This window comes from Adiantum capillus-veneris, chromosome 2 (assembly GCF_014529385.1).
Source record: "Adiantum capillus-veneris isolate H3 chromosome 2, ASM1452938v2, whole genome shotgun sequence".
Lineage (NCBI taxonomy): Eukaryota > Viridiplantae > Streptophyta > Polypodiopsida > Polypodiales > Pteridaceae > Adiantum > Adiantum capillus-veneris.
In genome coordinates this window covers 14,673,248-14,701,088 of record NC_140932.1, presented here as the reverse complement: position 1 = coordinate 14,701,088, position 27,841 = coordinate 14,673,248, and the positions used below count along the sequence as shown (strand labels likewise).

The following is a 27,841-nucleotide window of genomic DNA, read 5'->3' as shown; positions in this document are numbered from 1 at the left end:
CTTCTTCTTAACACCGAGATTGCACATGACAATTCTAGATATGCACTCATCATCTATGGTTCACCATAGCGTGTCCCGGTCTTTATCAAATCCGTCTAGCCACTCTCCAATGTAAACTAGGGACTCTGATACCAGCCAGCCTTCTACAATGCTACCCTCTGGGCGTACCTTCTGACGCACATATCCCTTGTTCTGACTATGCCAGCTATTTCCACCTCATCAAACTATGTGCAAGAAAATGCACCTGAATGGTTAGCATGGTAGTAGGAAAGTGTTTCTCAAACATGCACACAACCTCCCTAGTGTTTAGTTTGGAAAATGGTATGGAGTCTACATTGATCTCCTTTTGTGAGATCCATTGTACCAACTTCGCAAGTTTGTAGATTGTGTTATGGACGCCAGAAGACAAACATCCCTCAATGGCCACCGATAAAATAAACTGCAAAACACGTCTAGAATGATATTAAAGTCCACACACAAATTTGTTACACAATTCCCACTATGATATATTCCACTTCAAACATATCTGACACATTTTATGTCAGTCCTGTGACTTCAAACCGGTAAGCTTTCCTTCTTTAGTGAAACACGTTTGGAGTGAGTGCATTATGCCAGTAGGGGTCTACAGAGAATGAATGGTCTCTTTTACTTTGCATTTTTGGGCTCCTCTCAAAATCCATGGCGCTTTAGGGAGTTTTATTGATCATTGGATGCTGTCTGCGGTCAATATTGCTCCATACGATCCACATTTCTAAGGTCAACCCTGGCTCCCAAAGTATCTTTCTTGTCGGTTAGATGGTCCCTTAGCAGATTACCCACATTCTTGAATATGTGAATTGGATAGAGCAAGTGATTGATCATGAGTCTCGGCCAATATGGTAACTTGTACCATAGAGAGAGTCTCTTCATGCCTGGTGGCAAACCGTCATCACACATCTCCTTCTGCTCTAACCATGCTTGTGCAAACATCCTCGGTGGCTCTCTTACCAATAAATCTATCGCGTAACATATGATTCTCTGGAAGATATGCTTGATGACCTTCGTACATTTGCTTCTTCAATGAGGGCACCCGACGTGCATTAAGTCTAAGTCCACATGTGACACATGCTCTGTATCCGCTTGTTTGAAGCCCTACATGTATACACATGACAATAGATAAGCTTGAGAAAAAACAAGATTTACAGTGTTTGAGTTTGAGTGTAAATCACTTGAGCATCCTGTTAGTCTGGGATAGTCATGCATGGTCCACATTACAATGCCTCTGATCAAAGCATTCTGTCGACCTGTGTGTCGGCTCATATCCACCACTTCTATGCCAATCCACAATTGTTGTAGCTCTTCCAATAGTGGACGAAGATACACATTCATATTCTTCACTTTATACCACCCCGGCACAATCAAGCTTAGCCATAGGTGCCCCTTCTTGGTAGTCAACCACGGGGGAATGTTGTAGTTGACGATGACAATGGGCCATACAATGTAAACTATTGATCTCTGACCAAATGGATTTACGCCATCCATAGCCAGGCCTAGGCGCAAATTTCTAGCTTCCCTAGCATAATCCGGCCATGTTTCGTCTATACGTTTCCAGGCTGCGCAATCTGCAGGAATCCGTAGCACACCATCCGAAGATTTATTCTCCTCATGCCATGATGCTAGGGCGGCCATGGACTTACATTCGAAGAAATGCTTGATGCGAGGAAGCAGAGAAAAATGTCGCAAAACCTTTTGTGGAATTTTTGTTTCGTGGAGATCTACTCGATATCTCTCGGAATCACATTTCGGACATTTCTCCATGTCTATGTATTCCCCTCTGAAAAGAATGCAGTCGTTAGGACAAGCGTGAATCAAATTGTAATCCATCCCCAAGTTTCACAAGATCTTTCTTGCTTCCTCTCTAGAATCTGGCATCACATTATCAGCTGGCAGTATGTGCTCTTTGAGCAATCTACTCAGCAAAAAAAATGTGGTACACTTGTGTAAGTAATCTATCAGATGATTATACATCTAGAGTTTTTTATTAAAGTAAACACATTGTAATAGATCACCTAAAAAGCATTGTGACGCTAGTGTCACTCCATCCAAACTTTGCCTACATGTTGAGAAGAACCAAGAGCGCCTTCAATCTAGACACACATGCTCCATCATACAATGGCGTATCAGCTTCACTTTTTCATATCATCATAGATAAGCTTTTCTGAATCCATGATCATCTCAATCATTTCATCGATCTCGGGCTCAAACATCACCTCTTTGGGAATGTGGTCTACATGATCATCCTCCAAGCTGTCAGAGGCTACATCTTGTGGCCTCACATATGCTGCTTGACCAAAGCTCCTGTGAACACGTCTATTGGGTTGCAAGATTGATGCCAATTGGCCAGCGTCAGAGTCCGACGAGTTATAATTGGCAACAACTCGATCTATAATAGATGGATCAAACTTGCCAAATTCGCGAATGTGCTGCAAAGAAACGTGTTTTGTCCGTCGCACAGCATGCTTGCATTGATTACAAGGACATAAGATCCTTGTGATAGGTGTTTCGGTTGGACAGCCCGACATCCTCGTCACTACTCATAATGAAGGTAAAAACCTTATAACTTGGACATAAATTTATTTTTTTATTGGCATCCTCCGTCTTTTATCTCTCTCTCTCTCTCTCTCTCTCTCTCTCTCTCTCTCTCTCTCTCTCTCTCTCTCTCTCTCTCTCTCTCTCTCTCTCTCTCTCTCTCTCTCTCTCTCTCTCTCTCTTTGTTCATACTATAAACTACCTCACATTCTCTAGTCACATCCAATCCCCCGCACACCTCAGTCTAGAGGTGCACGAAGATCAAACTCACCAGGTTATAATCTCGTCTTTATTGGTCAATGCCTATATTTGTGGGTACGAGGAATCTACACACCCACGTCTACATGATAGTGCATGTAGTGGACAAAATCCCTTTGCCTCTTCTTTAGTTGTAGCAATTCACAGGATCTTAACATCTCTTCACAGTAGATCTTTGTTCGAGGGATTACTTAGCACATTATATGTTGGCCTCCAATCTGAGTATCATGCCGTTGAAAGCTTTCCAACTTAAGGTCGTATCCGTAAAGAGGAAGAGAGGGATCACTATTCGCCTAACTCTAATTTTTTACTGTAATCCCGAAGGTAGACTTTAATATAAAAACTAAATACAAAATCTAATCTTGAAGTTAACCTAATTGAACCTATGGTGATTTGCGGCTAATTGAATATGGTTAGTGTGTGAGTTAATAGGTGTCAGATTTTGATGGGAATATACGTATTGTTGTGTAACTAGTGTTTGCTCTTTGGGCAAAGCTTTCATTGACATGCACTAAAATCTAACATAAATCTAATCTAATTTTAAATCGAATATAAATCTAGATCTAATCTAATCTTAAACTCAAAATAAATGTAAATCTAATCTAATTTTAAATCTAACCTAAACCTAAATGTAAGCTAAATTTGATCTAGTTAATCTTAAATCTTGTCTTAATCTTAAATCTAAATCTAATCTAATCTTAAACTCAACATAAACCTAAATCTAATCCAATCTTAAATCCTAAACCTAAATGTAATCTAACTTAAATCTAACATAGCTAGCTAATCTTAAATCTTGCCCTAATTTTAAATATAACCTAATTTTAATATAAACTAAATCTAAATCTAACCTAATCTTAAATTTAATTTAAATCTTAACCTAATCTCTCTCTCTTTGTTTTCTCCCCTTATCTCTCTCTTTTCATCTTCTCCCCCTCTCTCTCTCTTTGGCTTTTTATTCTCTCTCTCTTTTTCCCTCTTTCTCTTTCTCTTTGTTTTCTCCTCTCTCTCTCTCTCTCTCTCTCTCTCTCTCTCTCTCTCTCTCTCTCTCTCTCTCTCTCTCTTCCTCTCTCAATGTGTGTGTGTGTATGCATTCTTTGTGCAATGCGTGTGTCTATGTGTTTTTTGTTTATGCATCTGCTCTCTCTCTCTCTCTCTCTCTCTCTCTCTCTCTCTCTCTCTCTCTCTCTCTTTCTTTCTTTCTTTCAAAGACACAATGTGTGTGTGTGTGGGGGGGGGGGGGGGGGGGGGGAAGAAAGAGAGAGAGAGAGAGAGAGGGAGAGCGTGGGTTACCTCTTTCGCTTGAGCACCGAAAACTCAGATCTAAGATCTGAGTTTCTGGCGCTCTCGGTTTATTTTTTACCCCTGTCGGCATCGCTATGAGCGTCGCTATGGGCGTCGCTATGTAGCAAAGGAAATAGCGACGTCTATGGCGACACCCATAGTGACGCTCATAGCATCGTCGTGGATTTTCACTTTTGAGCATCGCATTGCGAGCATTGCTAATGTTAAGTACCTCTTGTAGTGTGGTGAAGGATCAAAAAATGGAGCTTCCAATAAAGGAAAGTGCAAGGCTGGTGGCAAGGTGCCAGGGCGTGAGTGGCAACTTGCAAAGAACATATGATCATTTATAGATTGGTGCTGCAAATTATGTGGCAAAGAAAAATCAGGAGGTGCACCTTGTATTGGGGATCACTTCCTTGGATCAAGGAATGGAACATCTAATAGGGAAAATGGAGGTAGATGTAATGGGGTAGGTTGTGAGAATTCCACAAAATGCTTGAGAGAGTTATTAGGAGGTGTATCCAATGCGAGCGACCCTGAATACCAACTCCAAGCCGGTTGACCTCAAAGTTTCAATGCAGTGTTGCCTCAACACAATGCAAAAAAAAATAGTGGTGCATCCTTCATGCCGGCCACTACACACACAAAGAGAGCTAGTACTCAAGATGGGTCTCCTGAGTACTAGTTTATATTGCATAGAATCAGGTAAGTCTTAAGAAGATATTTTGACAAGTTGTCCTTGAAGAGGCACAATCTACTCTTGCACAAGCTATCTATTTTACATGCAGTTTTCTGTTGATGGTCACATGAGGGCCATGGAAGCATGCATGGAAAAAGATCGGTGAGTATGGTGTTGGTTTTAACCCTCCATCATATAATCAAATGTGCACAATGTTCTTGGATAAATGCTTTGTAGACATCCAAAAAAAATTTGATAGATTGATCTTGAGATCAATTGATTAAAGAGGATTCACTATAGTCAGTGATGTACGGTCAAATGTCCAGTGTAGACCGCTAATTAATGGGATTTTGTTTGGTCCTCGAGGGGAGTGCTTCATTAAAGCAATGGATAAATCGGATGAGATTAAGTTGGGGAGCTATATAGCTGATATCATAATAGAGACAATTCATCAAATAGGTGTCCCCAATAAGACATATTTAGGAATTTTAGGAACTATTCAAGTCCCAATTTTTAAAATGAGACTTAAAATTAGAGTAATTTGTTTAAGTTTTACCTCATGACACCCTTTGTGCCGTATAGAAATGAGGCACTAACTCATGAATAGGGGGCTCAATCTCAAGTTCACATCTTATTTTTGTTGTTGTGTGGGATATTAAGAAGAGGATTGAAGTTAACTTTGAGCCTCACATGCCACACTTAAAGTAGCAAGTGGACATGCACAAACTTAGCTCAAGGCACTAGCACATGAATGTGAGGCTCAAACGTAAGTTGAGGTTTTACTTGTTTCTATGTAGGATACTAAGATGAAGGTTGAGCCTCAGTGCCTCACATTACTTACCGCACGTGGTATGAGGCTCAAACTTAGCTCGAGGCACACATGCTAGTTATTATTAGTGCCATTTGAAAATGAGGCACTAGCACATGCATGTGTCTCAGATTCAAGTTTTCTCCTCACTTGTTGGTGGTGCTACTTAGTATGTCTCACATGCCTCTCATGAACTAGCAAATGAGCATGCGGCTCGTACGTATTTCTAGATGCACAGGCATGTCTTGCTTTGTGCCATATAGGAATAAGACATTTTCACATGGATGGGAGGCTCAAACTTATGTTCAATCCTTGCTTGTTGGTCCTACTTAGGACACTAAGTTGAATATAGGACATAAACTTGAGCCACACTTGCCTCACACATGCAAGTCCTTATTAGTGACTAGAGCCTTGGATCATAAACTTAACCTTATCACATAGACATGGCCTCAACACAAAGCCATATAATTGTGTTTGTGTATTTACCTCTTTATGAATAGCACTTTCACCCGACATTGTGCTAATTAAAACAGTTTAATGCCAACAAAATCAAGACAATTTAAATATAGATACTAGAGTCAAAATCATCATCAAGGATTATAGTGTTAAGAAACACTGGGATCACAAGTAAGGAACAAAAATGGACTTGTTCACAAGCCCTTACTAAAGAATTTTTCATATCAAGGGCGTCTCGAATGAGGATGACGTTCAAAAACACCAAGATAACAAATCAAGAACAAAGAGATATTAATAATTACTTTTATTTATTTAGGCAATTCATATTTACAACAAGTGATAAATGTGAGCTTGGCACCGATATCAAGGGGCTAACCCTATACATAGGTATCCTTAAACATTGTGCTTCCTCTTGTATAAACTCTATTTGTCTATTGCAAGTGGCTTCATTTACTACAATATTGCAAGTAATCCTTGCTTGTACTTTCATATATCCATCCAAATAGCCATGTAGCTATTGTTCCCCTCAGAAAGTAAAAGGTTTGTTCCCCTCATTTTTAAATGCATATATCCATCCAAATAGCCATGTAATTATTGTTCTCCTCAGAATGTGAAATTATTGTTTTTCTCACAAAGTTTTCTAGCTCTTCCCTTGATTGATTACATAATCTTTGAAAAGTCAAGTATGCCCATGCAAATTCTTTATTATGTGAGGGTAGACAACATCTCTTTATTCACAAAGATAGAAACTCTCTCTTATGGAGAGAATGAGCAATAGATAAGATCTCACAATTGGCTTTACTATGTTGAACAAGTAGAACATCTTGTGTTTAAGACAAAGCTTCATGGTATCATAGATGTCTACACCATTGAAAATCTCTTCCGATATATCCAAGTGTATATGCCTCATAAGCCTCACTGTAGACATTAGGAAGAGGATGGGGTGTAAGAGGGCCTCTTTATTTGCCATGATCTTATGGAGGTGATTAGACAAATAGGTGTATGCCATGTGTGCAAGAATGGTGGATATGTAAGAGATGTGTAAGAGTGGTCAAAGGGTGCACTTTTCCCCCCAAAAAGGAGGTGGACAATTTTATGATTTTCGGCCTTCCATAACTCCCATATATGATATTTGATTGGAGCGGAGATCATAGATCTGCAATCTACACGTTGAGCTCTTTCCATAGATATGCTACATGATATGGTTTTACCCGCTAGATTTTAAATTCCATTTTGGGGGGAAACTTTAAATTCAAATAAACTAGCCGTTTTGCCTGTTTGAATTCAAAAGCTATCCTTTGATTACTTTCTTAATACTAAAGGTTTGACTTCCTTAAACTGTCAAATAAAGAGGCCCTCCTAGATCCCATTCTCTTCCTAATGTCTTGGGGACTAGAGACACATGCAAAACTCTTTTCTAGTTGATCAACTTTCATGAGTTTCTATCTCGGAGACTTGACTGATGAGTCTCCAGGTCACAAACCTCACAGAAATTCAAGCCTGGTGAGATAGAGTCTTTTGAAGATGGTTTTTAGCTACTAGAAAAAGTCCTACCAAAGTGCTCATAAGGCTCAAAAAAATAAGTAGGGCCTAATGAGCTAAAGACTCATGAAGATTGCTTTCAACTAGAAATTGTTTTGCAAGAGTCTCTAGCTCATGAAACTTGACCTAAAGTTTGATCCATAGCAAAGTAGAGACTTTTGCATATGGCTTCATGCTATAAAGAGTCCTACTAGAGTGCTCATGAGACTTGAATATTGAGTCTCTGGCTCATGAGGCTCACTTGAGCCTCATAAGCTAGAGACTTCAAAAAAATTATTTCAATTAGAAAGAGTTTAGAAAGAGTCTTTAAGTCATGAGACTCTTTCACTTAGTGTAATATACACTCTTGTAGATAGTTTCTAGCTCTAAAGAGTCCCTCTAGAGTTGTCATGAGGATAATGGAATATATAGGTCACAAGGTTTAAGATACTTGTGAGCTAGAGATTTTTTTGAATGGATTTTGACTTGAAAGAGTTTTTCAAAAGTCTCTAGATCACAAGGCTCTCAATTTTAGTATGATTGACATTTTTACACCTAGTTCATAGCTAGAAAGAGTCCTACTAAAGTGCTCATTAGTTGAGTCTCTGGGTTATGAGGCTCTTGTTTTAGTACGATTGACACTTTTGCACGTGGTTCATACCTGCAAAGAGTCCTACTAAATTCCTCATTCAGCTTTAAAATTGAGTCTCCAGGTCATGAGGCTCAAAATTAAGTTCAAGCATCATGAACTAGAGATTCAAGAACATGATTAAATAGAAAAAAATTTGCAAGGGTCTTTAGCCTTAGGTTTGAGCCTCATGACATAGGACTCCTATGGATGGATTCTAGCTTGGAAGAGTCCTACTAGAATGGTCACGATGCTTAGAAACTCAATCTTTAGATCATATCAAACATAAGCTTGCACCTCATGAGGTAAAAACTCAGATCAAGCCTTGTGAGATAGAGACTCTTCCATATGGTTTCTAGTTGGAAAGAGTTCTACTACAATGTTCATGAGGCTTGAAAATTGAGTGTCTAGGTCAGGAGGCTCGAACTTAAGTTTGAGCCTAAAAGATAGAGACTAAACTAGAAAGATTTTTCAAGAGGCTCACATTTTCAGCTAAAGGCTCATTAGCTTGGACTTTTCAAATGATTTCTAGCTAGAAAGAGTCCTTCTAAAATCTCTAGCTACTAATGAGTCTTGAAAATCTAGTCTCTAGGTCATAAAGCTCAAGATTAATTTTGAGCCTCATGAGCTAGATACTCTAGGAGAAGACATTGTAGCCTATGCGGATTCATGTTTATGAGCTAGAGACATTTACCTTATGACACTTCAAACTTTTGATGTTCTAGCTTATGAGGTCCAAGCTTAAGTTTGAGCCTCATGAGCCAAAGACTGTAGGAGCAGATATTGTAGCTTATGAGACTTCAAGCTTGAGATTTTGTCAAAAGTCTTTGTCTCAAGAGGCTCTCAAGCTTAAGCTCAAGCCTCATGAGTTAGAGACTTTTACGAACGGTTTCTATCTAGAAAAAATATTTGTAGGATCTCTAGCTTATGAGACATGTAAAATGATTCTCCAAGTCATGAGGCTCAAATTTAAGTGCAAGCCTCATGAGCTAGAGACTCTGAGAGCGCATATTCTAGCTTATGAGATAGAGACTTATAACATACTAGGATTCAAGCTTATGAGCTTGATATGTCTAGATTATGATACTTCAAGCTTATGAGGCTTGAGCCTCATGAGCCAAAGACTCTAGGAGCAGATAATGTAGCTTATGAGACTCCAACCTTATGAGTTTTTCAAAAGTATTTGTCTCAAGAGGCTCTCAAGCTTCCTCTCAAGCCTAATGAGGTAAAGAATTTTTCAAATTCTTTCTATCTAGAAAGAATCCTCCTAGAATTTGTGGCTCATGAATCTTGAAAGTTGAGTCTCTAGGTAATGAGGCTCGAACTTAAGTTCGAGCCTCATATGCCAAAGACTCTAGGAGTAGAGACTATATCTCATGAGACTTCAAGATTAAAAGTTTTTCAAGATTGTAGCCTCTCAAGTTTAAGATTGAGCTATAGAATTTTGCAAATGATTTCTAGCTAGAAAGAATCCTCATGACCTAAAGACTCAATTTTCTATGAAAATGTTTTTAGTTGTGAAAGAGACCCTTTTTCTCAATGAGAAATATTTGTAGGTATGAAAGAGGCATTTTTTCTCGCTCAAGAGTAAATTTTTTTTCTCATTGAGCAATCGGGATGACCATGGATGCTTTTTTTTACTTCCAATGGGAACAAGAAAACTAAAAAAACTTGAATGTGTGGAGCTTATTTGCACCTTGGAGTGAGAAAACATCTAAAAGTTTTAGTCATATCTAGCTTGTAAGGCTTGTAAATCAAGTATCTAGGTCATAGAGGCTCAAACTTAAGTTTGAGTCTCATGAGCTAGATGTTCAAAGAAGAGATTTTTTCTTATGAGGCTTTAAGCTTGTGAGTTTTTCAACGGTCTTTGTCTAAAACTTGTAGCGATCTATAGCTCATTAGGTTGAAAATTGAGTCTCTAGGTCATAGAGGCTCGAACATAAGTTCAAGCCTCATGAGGTAGATGTGAGATCGTCACTTATAAGACTTTAAGCTTGTGAGTTTTTCAACATTGTTCTTCTAAAACGTGTAGTGATCTCTAGCTCATTAGGCTTGAAAATTGAGTCTAGGTCATAGAGGCTCAAACTTAAGTTCGAACCTCATGAGGTAAATGTGAGATTCTCAGTTAATAAGGCTTTAATCTTGTGAGTTTTTTAACAATGTTCTTCTAAAACTTGTAGTGATCTCTACCTCATAAGCTTGAAAATTGAGTCTCTAGGTCATAGAGGCTCGAACTTAGGTTCAAGCCTCATGAGCTAGATATTCGAACAAGAGATTGTCATTTTTGAGGATTTAATCTTGTGAGTGTTTCAAGATTTTTTGTCTCAAGAGGATCTCAGTCTTAAGCTTGAGCCTCATGAGCTATAGACGTTTGCAAATGCTTTCTAGCTAGAAAGAAGCTTGCTACAATGTCTAGCTCACATGAGGTTTGAAATTTGAGTCTCTAGGTTATTAGGCTCAAACTTAAGTTCGAGCCTCGTAAGCTAGAGACTCTAGGATCAAAGTCTATAACTTTTGAGGTTTCAAGAATCTCATAAGCTTGAGGCACACGCAGAGAGAGAGAGAGAGAGAGAGAGAGAGAGAGAGAGAGAGAGAGAGTGATATGCAAAATCTTGTAACAAGACATTTATATAAAACTTAGCAACAACTTAGTCCCTGGTCACATCATGCTTTTGTGCACCTTCAGTTAAGCATGAAATATGACTAGGAACTGGGACAAGCTTTGCTCTTGGCCAAGCTTGGCTAGGCTCTTTGAGCAAGTGTAATAAGAGAGCAAAAAATTAGAGTGTGGCATCTTGAGTAAAGATAGTGACAAGTGCTAATACCTTTGCAGGACATGGTGATTTTGAATGACAATTGCAAGGGAGGTGTTGGTCCTACACGCCACACATGTCACTTGTAGGTAGGAGCACAATCTGCAGAAGATATAGATATGCTCACAAAAGAGATAATGCAAAGCTCCTTGCAAAGGCGAGGCTCACAAATGTTACAAAGATACTTACGAAGCGGCATCAACAACAAACCGGGTTCTGCATGGGAGAAGAAGCGAGTTGCATTTATGCTTTTACTTCATGTCGCAAGGCAAGGCGACTTTCGGCTCCTGCTGCAGTTTGTGATAGAGGGCAAGACGCCATTCAGCTCCAGCTGTTGCAGTTTTTGACAGGAGGCAGACGACCTTGGTTCTTGCTACAATTCATGGTAGTTCATGATAGAGGTAAGTCGACCTTTGGCTACTACTGCAGTTCATGATAGGGCAAGCGGCTCTTGCTGTAGTTTGTGACAAAGTAAGAGGCTCTTACTACAGCTCATGACAGAGGCAAGGCAACCTTCGTTCCTACCTTCGGCTCCTGCTGCAGTTTGTGATAGAGCCAAGATGCCCTTCTGCTCCAACTGTTGCAGATTTTGACAGGAGGCAGACGACCTTGGTTCTTGCTGCAATTCATGGTAGTTCATGATAGAGGCAAGTCAACCTTTGGCTACTACTGCAATTCATGATAGAGCAAGCGGCTCTTGCTGTAGTTTGTGATAGAGTAAGAGGCTCCTACTACAGCTCATGACAGAGGCTAAAACGCTGTCGAGCTTTGGCAATCATCTTGTGTTGTCTTCTCGATCGTTAGTCGCCTTAGTTTTGAATTTTAAAACTAATGTCGTTTTGTAATTTGTTGACAGAGCAAATTCAAATTTGACGGACCTCTATTACATTTTAAAACTGACGTTGTTGTTATTGCTAGGTTCAAACGAGCTCGGATGTAGCGCCCCTCAGTAAAGATGCATTGCCGATCTCTTTGCAACTCGATTTACGAAACCACAGTTGAACACGGATGATGATAGTGCAAGGTAAAGCATCAACAACTCCTCCAATTCCAATTGGTTGCCAGCTTGAGCATTAAATTAGCTTAATGTTTTGCTTTTGCATCTTGTGAACATAGCATATGACCGGAGGGCTGTCGCCTAGCTCTTGGTGCGTCCAAAAACATACGCCTTGTTTTTTGCCCAATAAATGTGCCACGGTCCATAGTAGATCTAAAAGATCTTCCAGTGTCTCATCTAAACTTGGCCTCAATTTGACGAGGTTTCTAATGTTGTTGTTAACCTTGATGGAATTAGTTCATGAATAATACGAACTAGAGCTCGAGCCTTGCAAGCTCTAGGTGGTACGTCAAGGATCAAACTAGAGCTCAAGCCTTGTAGGCTCTAGGTGGTTCTTTATGGCTTGAATTATAGCTTGAGCTTTGTTATGTGTGAGAATTGATCAAAAAAAGTTTTAGCTCAACATGAATTTAAGTTGTTTTAGGGTTTGATGGAGCAAGAATCATTGATTCCCTGCAGAGCAAGCAAGGCTAGGGAGCGGTGAGGCTTAAAGCTAGCACTGCAGCAAGTTGAGGTTCAAATCTTTCTTGTTGAAGAAGGTAGATGGGGGACCAGCCTCTGGAGGGTAGTGGTCGTAGGGGTGAGCGATCAATCGGCTCCACACTCTCTGTCTCCTTTCTTCCTTTGTCGGCTCCTTGTTTTTTGGAACAAGTGGAAACCACTTCTCCTTGCTTTGCAAAGAGCATCAATGACAGCTATTTTCATTTTTGGTTCATGCCTAGGGAAACAATTGCTAATGGTGGAGCGATTGGTTATGTCGTCGTAGCCGTCGCTGGCGAAATGTATGGTTCTTGGCCCACCTTTGACGTCATGATCCCTTCGCCAGCAGATGTGGTGAGCATTGTCGTTAGCATCGGCTCTGCTGCGGCATGCTGCTAAAGGGTGGCATTCTTTGGCAGCATGGTGGCTCCGTGTAGGTCCATCTTGAACATGCTTGGAGGTTCCATCCTGTGGTGGCCACTCATGTGCCTTTTTTGGTGTCTTGCTTGAACTCTTCTTTGGATTACTATTGCAAGGTGATGGAGGCTCTGGACTCCGCTCTACTACGGACTTTTCTCTTTTCTCGGTATGATGTTTGGTAATGTCGGGGATCTATGGTATCCATTGGTGTATTTATCTTGAGAATGCCCCTATGTCGGGGTGGCAGTATGGTGGATTCGGAGGCATCCTCTTGGTGATTTTTTGGTCTTGTTTTGTATTCGCTCATTTTGTTTGGAATTTGATATGTCACAGTTGGTTGTAACTAGAGACCCTGGCTTTTTGTGAGCACGGTATTGATGTAAATTTTTTGGTTTTAATTTTTGTGTGGGCAGAATCACATAACTAAGTAGGCACTATTGGGTTACATAGTTGATGGAGGATCAATTGCCAATATGTGGCCTCTCCCAACAAGCTCCTAATATAGAAAAGGGTGAGAGAAAGTACGCTCTTTCCTACATACAAGTGTCTGCAACCTCTTGTCAATTTGTACATGCAACTTACTTTTTGTTTTTGGGTTGTTTATTGTTGTAGTGAGTGTTCTAGCCAACTCAAGTTTTAGCTTTCAGCTTGAGTAAAATCAAGTTTTGGCATTTGTGCTTGTAAAAAAAATCATTCCTTGGGCCCTAAAAATAAAAAAATCCATATTCTTTCATTGTGCGACATAAAATAGAAATTATTTCTCTATCTCGAACTACCACATTCCAAAATTGAGTTTTGTAAGACAACTAATTCAGGCTTCCAAAGAAGTGGCATTGAACATTGTAGCCCCCACCATTCAAGGCTGCCCTCAGTTTCTTCAAAATCTACTTCTACTTCTAGAGCAAGGCAAAGCTAGGTTAGGCATCAAGGTTTCCCAAGTTCTTTGTATATTTTTTATCCCAATTTAAACATCAATTTTTTAACAAGTTATCTGTACACTCTTCAACAATACCACGATGCAACTTCTTTGAGTCTTAGTAGAACTTGACACCCAATCGTTGACAATAATGCAACATCTGCTCCAGAAATTGATCGACACTAATGTTTGACAACAATGCAGCCCAACACAATGCAAATTCACTCTAGAACTTCACACTAATAGCTGATAAGAGTGCAACCTAGTACGTTGTAACCTTCACTCAAAAGCTTGGTTCACAAAGATTTGTCCCAAAATTGTGCATTTTTCCCAAAATTCTTAAATATGTGTTCAATGTAGTACAGGTGATCAAGAACAATACAAAAAAGTACAGAGCAGTTGGTTGTCTGTTGGAGGAGCGCTTACCTAGCTTGCGCACATTTGGTTGTAGTGCGCATAGCCTGAATCTTGTGTTGTAGGATTGGTACAAAAAATGACATTTACTAGTTCAAAAGCATTATAGACAAATCAAGCAAGGTTGTGAAGTTTATTTTGAAGAGACATCGTGTTCTCGACATGTATCAGTAACGTATGTCTACAATGTTGAAGCTACCATGTGAAACAAGATTTTGCACTAACTTCTACATTGTGTTGCAAAACTAAAATGCTACTTTAGAGACATTTGTCTCCGCTGGTTTCTATGAGTGGAAAGTTGAGCAACCAAAAAGAGTAAAAACAAAGGTTAGGTCCTTGAAAGTGCTTATTGATGATAAACACTTTTGGTTTGACGGTGGTGAAATATACTTGGTGATGAGTCCTGTGATGATCTCTTGCAACAGTTTGATCTTAAGTTGCCCAATATAGGGAATTTGATTGTTTATTATATTTCTAGAGTTTGATTTCACATAGTCAAGAAAGGGACTACTCATCAGAGGGTGGACCATTTATCTTGGTTTATCCATGAGGAAGCACCTCTCAGAGTTAGCAATGACCTACCAGATTCATATCTATTTAACATACAAACTATTCCAAGGAGGAACAAACATGTGATTCCATTTCTCACCATTGGTTCTACAAATTGAAAGGCAGCCAATCATTGAGCAAAAACACTCGCTTGTGCTAATAGCAGGACTGCTATATAAACAAGGAAACAATGGAATACTTAGGCTATGTACATAGCCATCCAAGAAAGAATTGTACTTGAGGCAAGCTCACATACAACTGATGGGGATTCACAATACAAAGATGCAAAACATTCCAGAGGTTGATGCAACTTGGGGTGTATCGGCCTTATATGCATGACTATGTTAGTTCATGTGATACTTGTGCAATTCAAAGCCAACTGAACATGCTACGCTATTCAGAATAGTGGGGTAAATACATCATGGATTACCTAGAGAAAGGGGCCTTGCCAGTAGACATGAGCACTATGTAATCATTGAAAATCACCTTTATTGGAAAGGGATCGATAACAACTTGCAAATCTATGCCACAAAAAATGAATACATTCCAATACTTGAGGAAGCACATGCAGGACCAGCAGGGGGTCACTTTTTGGCAGACAAAACTAAAAAAGCAACACTTTTTGCAAGGATCTAGTGGCCAACTCTGTACATGGATGTAGAGTAATAAGTAAAACAATGTGATGATTGCCAATGTACAAAAGTATCTTTGCAATGCGATGAAATGTCATTAACACCAATGATGGGTGCCGGGGATTTTTCCAAATGGGGGATACACTTTGTTGGACCTATCTCGCCACCGGCCTATCGAATGCATGATCAATACATCATAGTAGCTACATATTATTTGACCAAATGGGTAGAAACAAAAGAATGATGCCAGAACAATAGCGCATTTCTTGTACGATAACATTTTCACTTGATATGAGCTTCCGATAGAGATAGTGAGTGATCGAGGGACTCACTTCATAAACGATATGGTCATGAATCTATTGTGAAAATTTTTGGTGCTACATTCAAAGTGAGCTCCATATCACCCTCAAGCAAACGGGCAAGCAGAGAGCATAAGAAAAATTATATGTGCTGTGCTCACCAAAATTCTAAATAAATCAAGAGCCGATTGGGACCAAGAATTACACTCAGCTCTATGGGCATATATGGTAGCATACAAAATGACAGAATACAACACCCTTCAATTTGGTGTTTGGGATCAATGCCATACTGCCCTTAGAATTCTTTATTCTTGCACTACAAGTCGCAAAGACGTAGGATGGACTGGACATGAGTTGTCGGGCAGACTTGAATAACTAGCCAGGCTAAACAAATTGCATCTAGAAGCTTTGCAACAATCTATGCACAAAAACAACAAATGAAAGAATTTTATAACCATCAATAAGGAGTTTCAAAAGGGAGACTATGTATTAGTCTATTTCTTAAAGCAACACTCCAAGAAATTAAAAAAGTGAGGTAATGGCCCATCTGTGATTGTGAGGTCCCCAACCCGCCAATACCAAGATCGAGATGGGATCCTTGACAGGTCTCTAGGTCTGATAAAAATCAGAGTCTCCAAACAAGAAAAATCCAAGGAATAGACCTTTACCATTGACAATGGCTTGGGTCTATAGCCTTAGAAGAAGACCTAGTCCTATCTCGCAGTGGAAACGGGACAATGTATTAAAAGTCTAAAAAAACTATTTCAACCCTATAACTGCCACAATTGGGCTAAGGTATCCTCAACCAACTCTTTTTTCCCCCTAACAGATGTGAGGGCACAGCCGCTGGTGGACTCCTCTTCCAAGTGAAGAAGTTTTCTAAACGTTTTAGTGCGCAGGGATGGATAGTTACCTGACTAATCAGGTCCACCCGTCCATGATTGACAACCTTAGTCAACCCCCACTTACCACCCCACACTCACACATGATTTTTTTGTTATTTAATTACTACCACATTCTTATCATAATTAAAATAATGATTCCTTTTATCCTTCATAATAGGATTTTATTAAAACAGTATTGAAAACATTCTTTTAGCAAACAGACATCTTTAAACTCAAGACAAGGTACTGTCAATCAAAACATTGTCCATAATAACCATGACCAGTACTCTTCTTGTCTCAAGACCACCTAAGGGTGAAAACAAAATGGCACCCATTCCTTATTCACAATACGGAGTGGATAAACCCCCACTCAAAGTTCCGGGTGCCCATACACCAAACCAGTTGCCCATACAACCGGGCGGCTCCCCTAGGATAAAAACAGTATCCTAACTGATGTAGAAACATCAAGACATAACACGGAGTAGAAACTCAACGTTCATGGGAGTAACCGACTTATCCGTGGCTGGAAAGCCAATCATTATCATCAAATATATTAAGGAGTCAGAGGTGTCTTGAGACAAGTTGTCTTAAGGATGATCAATCATATCTTTCCTAGTTCAACCAATTTTAACCCAAACAATTCTTTCCTACATTATAAACAATGCACGTGGGAAGTTACCCTCCGTTTTTGGTCAACTATTCCTTTTCTTATTCTTACTCACTCCTTACGTATGCAATGCTAACTTAAAAATGAACTTTAAAAGATTTAATTGAACAAAATAGAAATCCACCTGGGACTGCTCGCCCATGTGCTGCTGCGCTGGAGCCTGCAGACTTTCCTCCGTCGGCCTATCACTAGGCCCAGCCTCATGGTCATTAGTGGCTTTATTTCTTTTGTTGCTGATATCTTCTTCCTCAGTAAGAGGATTTCCTCGGGTTCTCTTTGGAGCTATATCGATAGCTTTATAAAAAGACTTAATTGATTAGAGGTTTAATTGAATAATCTCTTTTCTTCCTTTTTACCCAAAAATAAGGATTTTTGGAATAAGTAGGTATCCTTGATAGTTAATTGGATGAGATATTCCTCTTGTAACTTCTTTATACTATAAGTAATTTCCCATAATTACCATTTAATCAGGGAAGCCCTTTAATTAGGTTTATCCTTAGTCTATATTCCATTTTAGCCTTATTAAATTATAAATTTCTATCAGCTAATGGATTACTCATCCTAATTTGTAATTGGATATGTTCTATCTTTAGGAATTTTCATAAATTTGATTTATAACCTTTCCCTCTTATACTTATGGTCTAATTTAGGTAAAATTTTGTTGATAGTAATTCGTTATACCAACTATTTATGCTGAGGTAATTTTCCCACCCTTCAATAGTGACTTTAGGCCTCAGGTATTTATTTGGTAATTAGATAAATTCATTTACTAATTTCCTTTCTCTATTTTATATGCAAAATTGGCTACTTTTATTGAAGATAAATATTTAAACTATTTATCTGTGGTTGGGGTATTTATCACGGACTCCTCAAGGTGTGTTCTACCTTTGATAATCATATCAAAGGTTTTTGGATTAATTTACTATTTTCCCCTAAAAATAATGTAATTTTAATTCGATAATTAGGTAAACTAACTTTCTGAGCATAACATAATTATCATTGGTTCCCTAAGGTGTGATTAACCTTTAATAAATAAATCAAGGTATTTAGAATCAATTTGCTAATTTCCCCCTTTTAATTTATCCACAAAACAGAGTAATTTTACTAAAGTAATAAGGTAAATTAATTTTCTTATCTTAACATAATTATCATAGGTTTCCTAACATGTAGTTAACCTTTGATAAATAACTCAAAGCATTTTGAATCAATTTGCTAATTTTCCCCTTTTAATTTGTCCTAAAAACAGAGTAATTCTGCTAAAGTAATTAGGTAAAATAGTTGTCTGAGCTTAACATAATAATTATGGGTTCCCTAACATGTAATTAACCTCTGATAAATAACTCAAAGAATTTTGAATCAATTTGCTAATTTCCCCCTTTTAATTGGTCCTAAAAATAGAGTACTTCTGCTAAAGTAATTAGGTAAATTAATTATCTAAGGTTAACATAATTATCACGAGTTTTCTAACATATAGATAACCTCTGATAAATAACTCAAAGCATTTTGAATCAGTTTGCTAATTTCCCCCTTTTAATTTGTCCTAAAAATGGAGTAATTCTGCTAAAATAATTAGGTAAATTAATTATCTGAGCTTGACATGACTATCACGGGTTTCCTAACATGTAATTAGCCTCTGATAAATAACTCAAATCATTTTGAATCAATTTGTTAATTTCTCCATTTTAATTTGTCCTAAAAACAGAGTAATTCTTCTAAAGTAATTAGGTAAATTAATTATCTAAGCTTGACATAATTATCATAGGTTTCCTAACATGTAATTAACTGCTGATAAATAACTCAAAGAATTTTGAATCAATTTGTGAATTTCCCCCTTTTAATTGGTCCTAAAAACAGAGTAATTCTGCTAAAGTAATTAGGTAAATTAATTATCTGAGCTTAACATAATTATCACGGAACCTAACATGTAATTAACCTCTGATAATAACTCAAATCATTTTGAATCAATTTGATTATTTTCTCCTTCATTTTTCTTTAAAAAACAGTGTAATTCTACTTAATTAATTATGAAAATTACTCAAAAAATTGTAAGATAATTTTCCTAGCTTAATGACAGTCTAATGCAGCTCTGAAAATTATCTCTACTTAATTTAAACTTAATTAATATATTTCGCATTAATTTATGGTTAATTTGGATAATTTCAATCCTAATATGATATAATTATTAATTAGCTTAATATCCCCAAGCTTAATTACAACAATCAGCAGAGAATATTTAATTAAGAGAGGATTTTTTAGTATACATAGGATTAATCTTTAATTTATTAAGAAAATAGGCTAACCTAGCTTTGCTAATTAAGAAGGATTAGGCTAATTACCGTTTAATTTAATCAACTAGAGCTTGATCTCTAGTGATTTCTGCGTAGCAGTCTCTCTAGATGAGAGAGAGTGTGTCAAGGCTCCGAGTCTGTCAATTTGAAAAGCAAGGGGTCCTACTTATAGTTTTCTGGCACTCACAATCTCTTCACACGCTGGAAAAAGAAGTTGCTTGCAGCTCAAGCAGCCCTACAGCTCCAGATGGCACCCCTTGCTGCTAAATAAGTCCCTGGCAGGTCATTGATGACCCTCCCATTACCTGCCAGCTTTTAAAATATCAATTCTGCTATATTTTGACCTATTTTTACTTAATTGGTAAATATCTTGTAAATATCTGGGAGGTCTTTAATAAAGTCTATGCTTAAATGATTACTGCAACCCTTCAATTTTTCCTAATAATTTAATTTACATTGAATCTTCCAGAAGGACTAGCGGGGTCAGTTTTTGTCTGAATTAAAATCTAAAAATTTACAGTGATCAACGACAATATCACCTAGCATTGTTGTACAACTTGCCACATTAGAGGGAGACGAGATTCCTGACTGGATCAATGGTTGTAGATCAAGATAAATACCACCTACCTCTCACTGCTAACATGTTAGATAAGATTCATGACACAAAGGAAAGGAATTAGAAAGCTCAAGCCATTCAAGACCGAGCAAGGGAGGAAGCAAAATTGCGGATTCTAAAGTGTAAAGAACGACAAAATATCGCTTCAATTTGGCAAATACAAACACCATCTCCTCCTATCGAAGTAGTCACAATCGAGAAGAGTTATCTTGGAGGTATAGATGTATGCATCAATGTCCAACTTGCCGATGGAACAACAGAAAGAGTACTTGTGGATACTACAGTGCGTGTAAATGAAATGTGGTATTCTACATACCTCAAACTATCAAACTCCATAATAGAACCAACAAAGATTGAGCTACGGGCAGCTAACAAAGGAACAATTGTAAGTTTGGGACAAGACAATGAGAGTATGTACATACGAGTGTGAGGAATAATTTTGGCTAATTTTTTGCCAAGAATAGTAATTTTCATTAATTTTCCTTCTTTTTTAATCTAATAAGGATAAAAATTAATAAACAAAGCCAAGAGAGTTGGATTCAAGTTCTGAAAGAAAATGCCAAATCTACAAAGCAAGAGCTTCGAGCATGTCAAGTATGGAAGGATTTGGCACATTTCCAAATTTTGGCCAGCTCACAACGGATCAGAATTGCGAAATCAAGAGCAGTTAATGACCACGTGTTTAAATGATGAGCCACAGGCGGTATGTCATGAGAAATGTGGCCAGTCAAGATAAATATGCACTTCACATTCAGGGTAAGCCATGCATATATAGACGAAATGGGCAAAGTAGATCTCATTTTGCATCAGAGAGAGAGAGAGAGAGAGCTAGAGAGCTTTTTTTACCTAGAGCAGTCCATCAAATTTCTGCTTGCTACAGCCACACGAGACACCCACCCTTCACAGGATTGGACAAATATGATCCTCTTCAGTGCTAGAAACTTATGGATTGTCAAAACAATAAACAGTTTTCACATAGGAAGTGTATCAATCAAATCAAAGACAGGATTTGGGCAAACTGTCAAAGGGAATTTGGATAGGCGAATGCACTCCAAATTCAAAAAAAAAATATGAGCATGCTCCCTTCACTTAGAAAAAATCTGGCCATGCAATCACAATTGCGAGAAGGGGTGGAACATGGATCGTGATCCATGTCCCCCCACCTCACAATTTAGAAATAAGTGGTGCCAGATATTGCCTTTGAAAGCACCTTTAAGCTGTAGCAATCACAGATGTCAAATGTTATTGAACATGGATCGTGATCCATGTCCCCCACTATGTCAAAACATGACAAATTTGGTCCAAATATTTTCATCTTGCCTTGGGGAGTATGCCCTGCAAGTTGGGAGAAAAATGGACCTTGGGACCACCAAAAATCAAGCAAAATTGGAAAGTCAATCCCCAAATGGTCATTTTGGACAAAAATTTGGGGGTAGCTTATGGGCATGCTCAAGCTATCTGGTCCACATTTTTTGCGATCCATGTCCCCCTAAAGCAGAATCGTCAGGAAATGAATGCAAATTGTGTATATAGATCAATGATTGTGAAATATGGCAAAATTTTAGTGTTTGATCTTTTAAAGTGCGTGAATTGTCAAGATCAACGGTTGCAAAGTGCAATTATAGAAATTGTTGTCTTGAGCAAAGTACCGGTGTCAAGAAGAGTTAGGGAGCTTAAAGTATCTCAATGAAAGGAAAACTTGCTTGAAAAGTGGGTCAAATCTACCAAATGGCTTGGGAGATCCAATCAAGCTCCAAATTGGGTAAAAACCGACAGACAGCTGGGATTGAGACCCTTCTCCAACTCTCAATCATCACAAGGGAAATTTCTCAAATAGAATGATCACCAGGAGGGATCAAAGTTGCCATCCAAAACCAAATATGGCAAAGTCAGACCAAATTGGACTATAAACTGGGGATTGAAAGAACTTGGGAAAAATTGTCCAAATTTGAGAAGATTTCACCAGTGTATTAGGATAGGCTATAGGAACATGTCCACTATTTCACCTTAAAAGGCTACCAAACATGGATCATGATCCATGTACCTTTTTTAAAAAATTCCAATTAAAATCATGCTATCAAGTTCCAATTGTCAAGAAAAGCCTAACCCTAAAGTTTCAAGCCATTTGAATTTCAAAACCCTAGCCAAAGTGCCACGTTTCTCTAAGTTTATGGAAAATTTCTAAGAAATGGCATAAATCTCTAACCAGTGATCCAAATTCAAAATATTTGAACCATAGCATCCCCATAACATGCTTAATCAGATGGTCTCATCAAAAGTCCCAAAGGTGTTCCAACATGGATTGCGATCCATGTACCTCATGAGATCGTGCTTGTAGTTGTCCTAGATGCACTAGTGAAGTTTGGTCAAGTTTGAACTTGTTTTGATCAAGTTATGCTCATTCTTTAGTTTATGGTCAAGTTTGCATTTTTTTAACTTTTTTTATGACTCTTTGATCAGTTGGTTTCTTGATGCCAGAATGCCCCAAAGAAGACCATTGAAGTAGTGGGAAGCTGCAACCTTTAAAGTGGTTGACATCCCCTCCAACAAGAAAGCCCACATTTCGAAAGACGAGCTAGCAAAAATACCGCCCAATGTTTACATCAAAAAATTGCAATCCGTCGATGGAACTAAAGCGAAGGCCACAATGTTCCCTAAAGAGCTATGGACAATGCATCAGCAGTAGTGGGAGGTGATTGAAGGGCAAGATGTCTATAGTTGGATACTTTCTTCAGACTACCTCCTTGGGGAACAGAATTTTAGAGATCTCTTGAGTTGATGATTTCTATTCAGTACATAGAGAGGCCACTTTAAAAGACAAAAATGGAGTCACAATGAAAGTTAGAGTCATTGGAAATCTCATCAACCAAGCCCTACATCTACCACCAAGCAACCACAATCTTCTCATGAAGACAAGGGCAATCAAAAAAGATAAAGCATTCATCAAACAACAAGGACACAAGCTCATGTACAAGGATCTCATCCACACTCTCTCTCTCATGGTGTGAAGTGCAAAGTGCAAGAGCTCCATTTCCTTCTCCAAGATTGTTGAGAAGTTGAGAGCCTACACCAACACTCTTGGCTATGGAATGCAAATCCAACCAAGAGCCATGCTTCAATGCTTAAGCTTGCCATCTTATTCATCTTCATTACTATGCTATTATGCTATGCTAAGCAAGAAGAGTGATGATAAGTGAGGAAATATTTATTTCTCCTATGAATGATTCTTCATCCTCTTCCCTACCCTCATTCCCCGCTAGCTCTCTCCACCCTCGAAGGTGTTTGAGGCCTTGGGACTGAGGCTTGGGATAGTTAATGCTTTTTGCAAAGTTTATGTTATGCTTGTGATGCATGAATCTTTACATCTTCATTGCATCACCTAGGTCACAAGTAACACAAAGATTGTATTGTACCAAGTCATAGGAGAATCTATAATACAAACGCCTTTTGGAGAGGGGACCAGCTCCAAGTAAATCCGGTCCTCAACTATTGTCATGTTCTCTAATACTCTCTCTTGCAAAAGTATTGTTCATGCCAAGTTAATTTAGTACTATGTTTATAATGTTGCTACCATCAATTAAGTTCACCCTCTATGTTCTCAAAGTAATCTCACAAAAATGCTCACTCTAATTCTGTTAATTCCGCTATTCTCAAAGTTCATAGGCCAAATCCATTACATTGGTATCAGAGAATTTGGTTTCTCTTTTCTTGCTTAAGAAGAGAGATCCTTAAGTAGTCTATTAATGGCTAATTTTGTTAATTATATTAGGGTAAGTGGGACTAGGATCTATTATCGATTTTGTTGAGCCCACTATGTGGGATATAATGCACACCTTGGGAGCTTTGGTCTTAATAATAGGGTCTTTTGAGACTTGCCGACGGCTTTACCATTATTGAGCCATAAGAAGTCTGAAAGGAGATAACCCTTGGAAATTCTGCAATATTAGACCCACTCCACTACTCTCTATAATTAACCAATTCGAGCCGTGGGTGTAGATACTTAAGTGCTGATTTTCAAAGCTTAAGAGGAGTAGCAACTAAGGTTTTAAATTATTAAAGAATACACTAAGTAAACACATAAGTATAATTAGCATGGCTCACAATAACCAAGAGAGTAGAATGAACATTGATAACTTTGATTTTGCACGTGAAGGTCCGAATGATGATGCCCCATGTTTGTCAATTATCTTGTTACTAGGTTGCAGCAAGCTATGGGCAACCCTGCTTTGCAAGCCGAAGCTACTCAACAACTTCGCGCTTATGGGATTTCCCTTTCTTTCCAAGAGAGAGAGAGCTTAGGAGGCCGCTTGATGAGACCCCCAAAAGAAGTTTCTCTCCCGTATGAGAGGAGGAATCCAAAGAACAAGAAAGTAATGAATCCCTAAATTTCTTTGAAGAGCTGGCTCCACGAAGACGGTGGTCTAGATGATCACCAACTCCTCCCAGGAGAAAACAGTCAACACACAATCCTTCTCCTCATCACTCCAAAAGGGAAGAGAGGAAACAAAGGAAGAAAAGGTCAAGAAAGAAGTCACCCTCTTCTCCTTCTTCTTCACCTTCCTCCTCTTTCGACGAAAGCTATGGCTATTCTCCTAGAGAATACAAGAGGAGAGGACATCGCAAATCATACCGTGCATGGCGAAGGTCACAAAAGCTCAAGAATTTCAAAGAGGGAGGAAAGAGTATCTCTTTTCTCACCTATGATGGCACCTTTGGTGCCACCTAAGTATTGGCCTTTATCCACCAATTTGATGCTGCCTTTGGAGAGGAGGGCTTCACGGAGTCCTCCAAGCTACACCATGTAGCTATGCACTCCCAAAAAGCGGCTCGACAATGGTAGGCTAGCCTTTGTGGCAACAACAAAGCCCCAAAAGCATGGAAAACTCTATAAGTTTCCATCATGAAGCAATTCCTTGCAAGCGATGCAAAGAACAAAGTAGTTATCGTATGGTACAATTTGAAGCTTCTCTCCCATGAGTCTATTCACAAGTATGTGGACAAGTTTTGGGATTTACATCTCAAGGCTACTGTCTTCCAAAAGATAGACTTTGCGGAGCATAAGCAACAACTTTGTGTGGGATTATCTGAAGAAATGGCCGAGTATGTCAACTCCCAATGGCCTGGTTCTATCACGGAAGTAATCCACCACACCATGGTTGCTTCCTGCATCAATTTCCAACAAGGGGCTAGACAGAAATTCAAGCCCGTGGAAAAAAAAGACAAAAGTGATGCAAAGGGGAAAACCAATGCCCAAAATTCTTTCCAAGGCAATTCCAATAACAACAACAATAACAATCGTTCCAAGGAGAAGGGAATTTACAAAGGTAAAAACAAACACTCTCCTGAAGATCTTGAAGCTTTTCACAAGGACCATAAGTGTTTTAAGTGTGAGGAGCAAGGACAAGGCTATTGTTCTTGCCACAAGAGAAATGCCTGCAGTGAGACTCCTAGAGCTTCCACCATCGAAGCTACAAAAGAGGATGCTCATTGCAAAGGATCACCTCTCTCCTATGATTGGGAAAAAGCAAGCACACTTTAATCTTATCGAAAAGACTATTAAGGCACACCAAATGGCAACCCTCTTCATATCTCAGATTTTTAAACACCATGGATTGCCAACATCCATCGTGTCAAATAGAGCTCCTAGAATGACTAGTAATTTTTGGAAAGGTCTCTTTGAAAATCTAGGCACAAGATTGAATTTCTCTTCGGTACAATGGTCGATCTACTAAGAAGTAGATCAACGCTCACAATGTAGAGTATGCGTACAATAATATTGTCCATACTACAATGAGAAAAGCACCTTTTGAGATTATAGAGGGAAGACCCAAAGGTCCCTTGCTACTTAAAGTAGATGGGAAGATCTTCGCTGTTGCTGATGAGTATAGCCGTGACCTACAAGAATATTTTCAAAATATTAAGGAGGCTATATCCATCTCTCAACAAAGGAAAAATTTGTTGTTGACAAGCACAAAAGGGCCTTAATGTTCAAAGAAAATGATCGGGTCTTACTTAAGTTTCCCAAGGCTAGATTGAGGCAAATGATGGGCAAAAATCCTAAATGCCATGAAAAGTATTATGATAAACTAGCAAAAATTTACTATGGTCATTTTCAAATCTTGAAGCCAATCAATGACATGGCTTATAAACTCAAGTTGCCCAACCATTGGCTCCACAATGCTTTTCATGTAACCCTACTTAAGCCCTACAAAGGAGAGCCACCAAGAGAACCAATTATTGAAGACCCTCCAAAAATCAAAGACCAAGAAGAGGTGCTACAACTCAAAGCTATCCTTCGGCATGAAGACAAGGTACTACGACATGGTAAGATTATTTGACCCAACGGTATCTTATTAAGTTCAAAAATTATCCTTTTGAAGATGCTAGATGGATGCAATTTTCTCCCTAAGGGAGGAGGTGTGGTTTGTGGTCGTTTATGCCTAGGTGTGAACCCTCGTGTAGATGCCAAGATTGGGTGATGTAGTTGTAGCTTCTCCCTTGGACCACAAGGCTAGATCAACCGCTTCATTTTTTGTGAGCGAGATCCATCTAGATTTTTCAATACTACACTTTGACTCTGTTGCAATGGCGTAAGTTTGTACAATCTCCAGAGCCTTCCTAAATAGTTGAGAGCACACTTTGAGGAATAGAAGGGAATCGTCCACAAACAGCTTCGAAGAAGTTGGTCGTTGTTAAGAAGAGATAATCCTTGAATCTCCCCTCTATCTGCATAGTCTTCAAGCATTGTTAAGTTTGTACAATCTCCAGAGCCTTCCTAAATAGTTGAGAGCACACTTTGAGGAATAGAAGGGAATCATCCACAAACAGCTTCAAAGAAGTTGGTCGTTGTTAAGAAGAGATAATCCTTGAATCTCCCCTCTATCTGCATAGTCTTCAAGCATTGTTACCAAAGGATGAGATCCAGTGGCAAATAGCAGCAGGGCTAAGGGGCGGTCTTGCTTGATTGATTTTTTGACCTCAAATGCCCCCACAACTCTTTCATTGAACAACAGCTCAGATTGGCTACCAGCTCCAAGGGTGTTGACCATGCGACACATCGGCGGATCAAAGCCCAATACTTTCATGACATATTTGATGAACAACCATGTGATCCTATCATAAGCTTTGTCAAGGTCTAGCTGCAATAGAACACACTCTTGTTTAGTGAATGTTGCATACTCTATGCCGACCCCATGGAGGCCACAATGTTATTATAGATTGACCTCCCCTTGATAAATCCATGCAATGCATTTTATAACATCTTCTAATTACATTGTAGAAAAGTCTCATTCATTATAGAAGGGGTCTATCGATGCATTGAAGCAAATGTATTGCATAACATCTTTCAAATTATTTATTGATGTTATGGATTTGATCCTCTACTCAAAATCAATATGTTTAGTCAAAAAGTTTTGCTTAAATTTTTGTTGTGAAGCATTCCTCTCTCTCTCTCTCTCTCTCTCTCTCTCTCTCTCTCTCTCTCTCTCTCTCTCTCTCTCTCTCTCTCTCTCTCTCTCTCTCTCTCTCTCTCATCCTAAGATGATACCATGTGCTATGAGAGACTCTCTTTCTTTCTTTCTCTTTTACTAATCTTCCATGTGTTATGT

General features: G+C 38.7%; 1 protein-coding gene across 12 annotated transcripts; it reads left to right on the top strand.

Annotated features, from left to right (window-relative positions):
• The first annotated feature begins 11,146 nt into the window (after positions 1-11,146).
• LOC147462403 (uncharacterized) lies at positions 11,147-23,669 on the top strand. 12 transcript variants are annotated; one of them, XM_086483838.1, is made up of 5 exons: positions 11,153-11,413; positions 11,514-11,659; positions 11,931-12,036; positions 13,383-13,480; positions 14,251-14,523. In XM_086483838.1, exons 1-2 carry the CDS (start codon positions 11,233-11,235, stop codon positions 11,603-11,605), a joined length of 273 nt encoding a protein of 90 aa, XP_086339964.1. In that variant the 5' UTR covers positions 11,153-11,232; the 3' UTR covers positions 11,606-11,659; positions 11,931-12,036; positions 13,383-13,480; positions 14,251-14,523. The 12 variants fall into 12 exon arrangements, 11 of the variants coding, with proteins under 11 accessions (XP_086340013.1, XP_086340004.1, XP_086340021.1 ...); XM_086483837.1 differs by lacking the exon at positions 14,251-14,523 and adding an exon at positions 13,582-13,950; XM_086483861.1 differs by lacking the exons at positions 13,383-13,480; positions 14,251-14,523 and adding an exon at positions 22,713-23,642.
• Positions 23,670-27,841: the final 4,172 nt, after the last annotated feature.

Bases quoted from the DNA above. Each gene is read 5' to 3' on its own strand.
- LOC147462403 (XM_086483861.1), top strand. From the start codon at position 11,233: ATGGGAGAAGAAGCGAGTTGCATTTATGCTTTTACTTCATGTCGCAAG. The intron at 11,414-11,513 runs GTAAGTCGACCT...AGCTCATGACAG, and splicing joins CATGGTAGTTCATGATAGAG to AGGCAAGGCAACCTTCGTTC.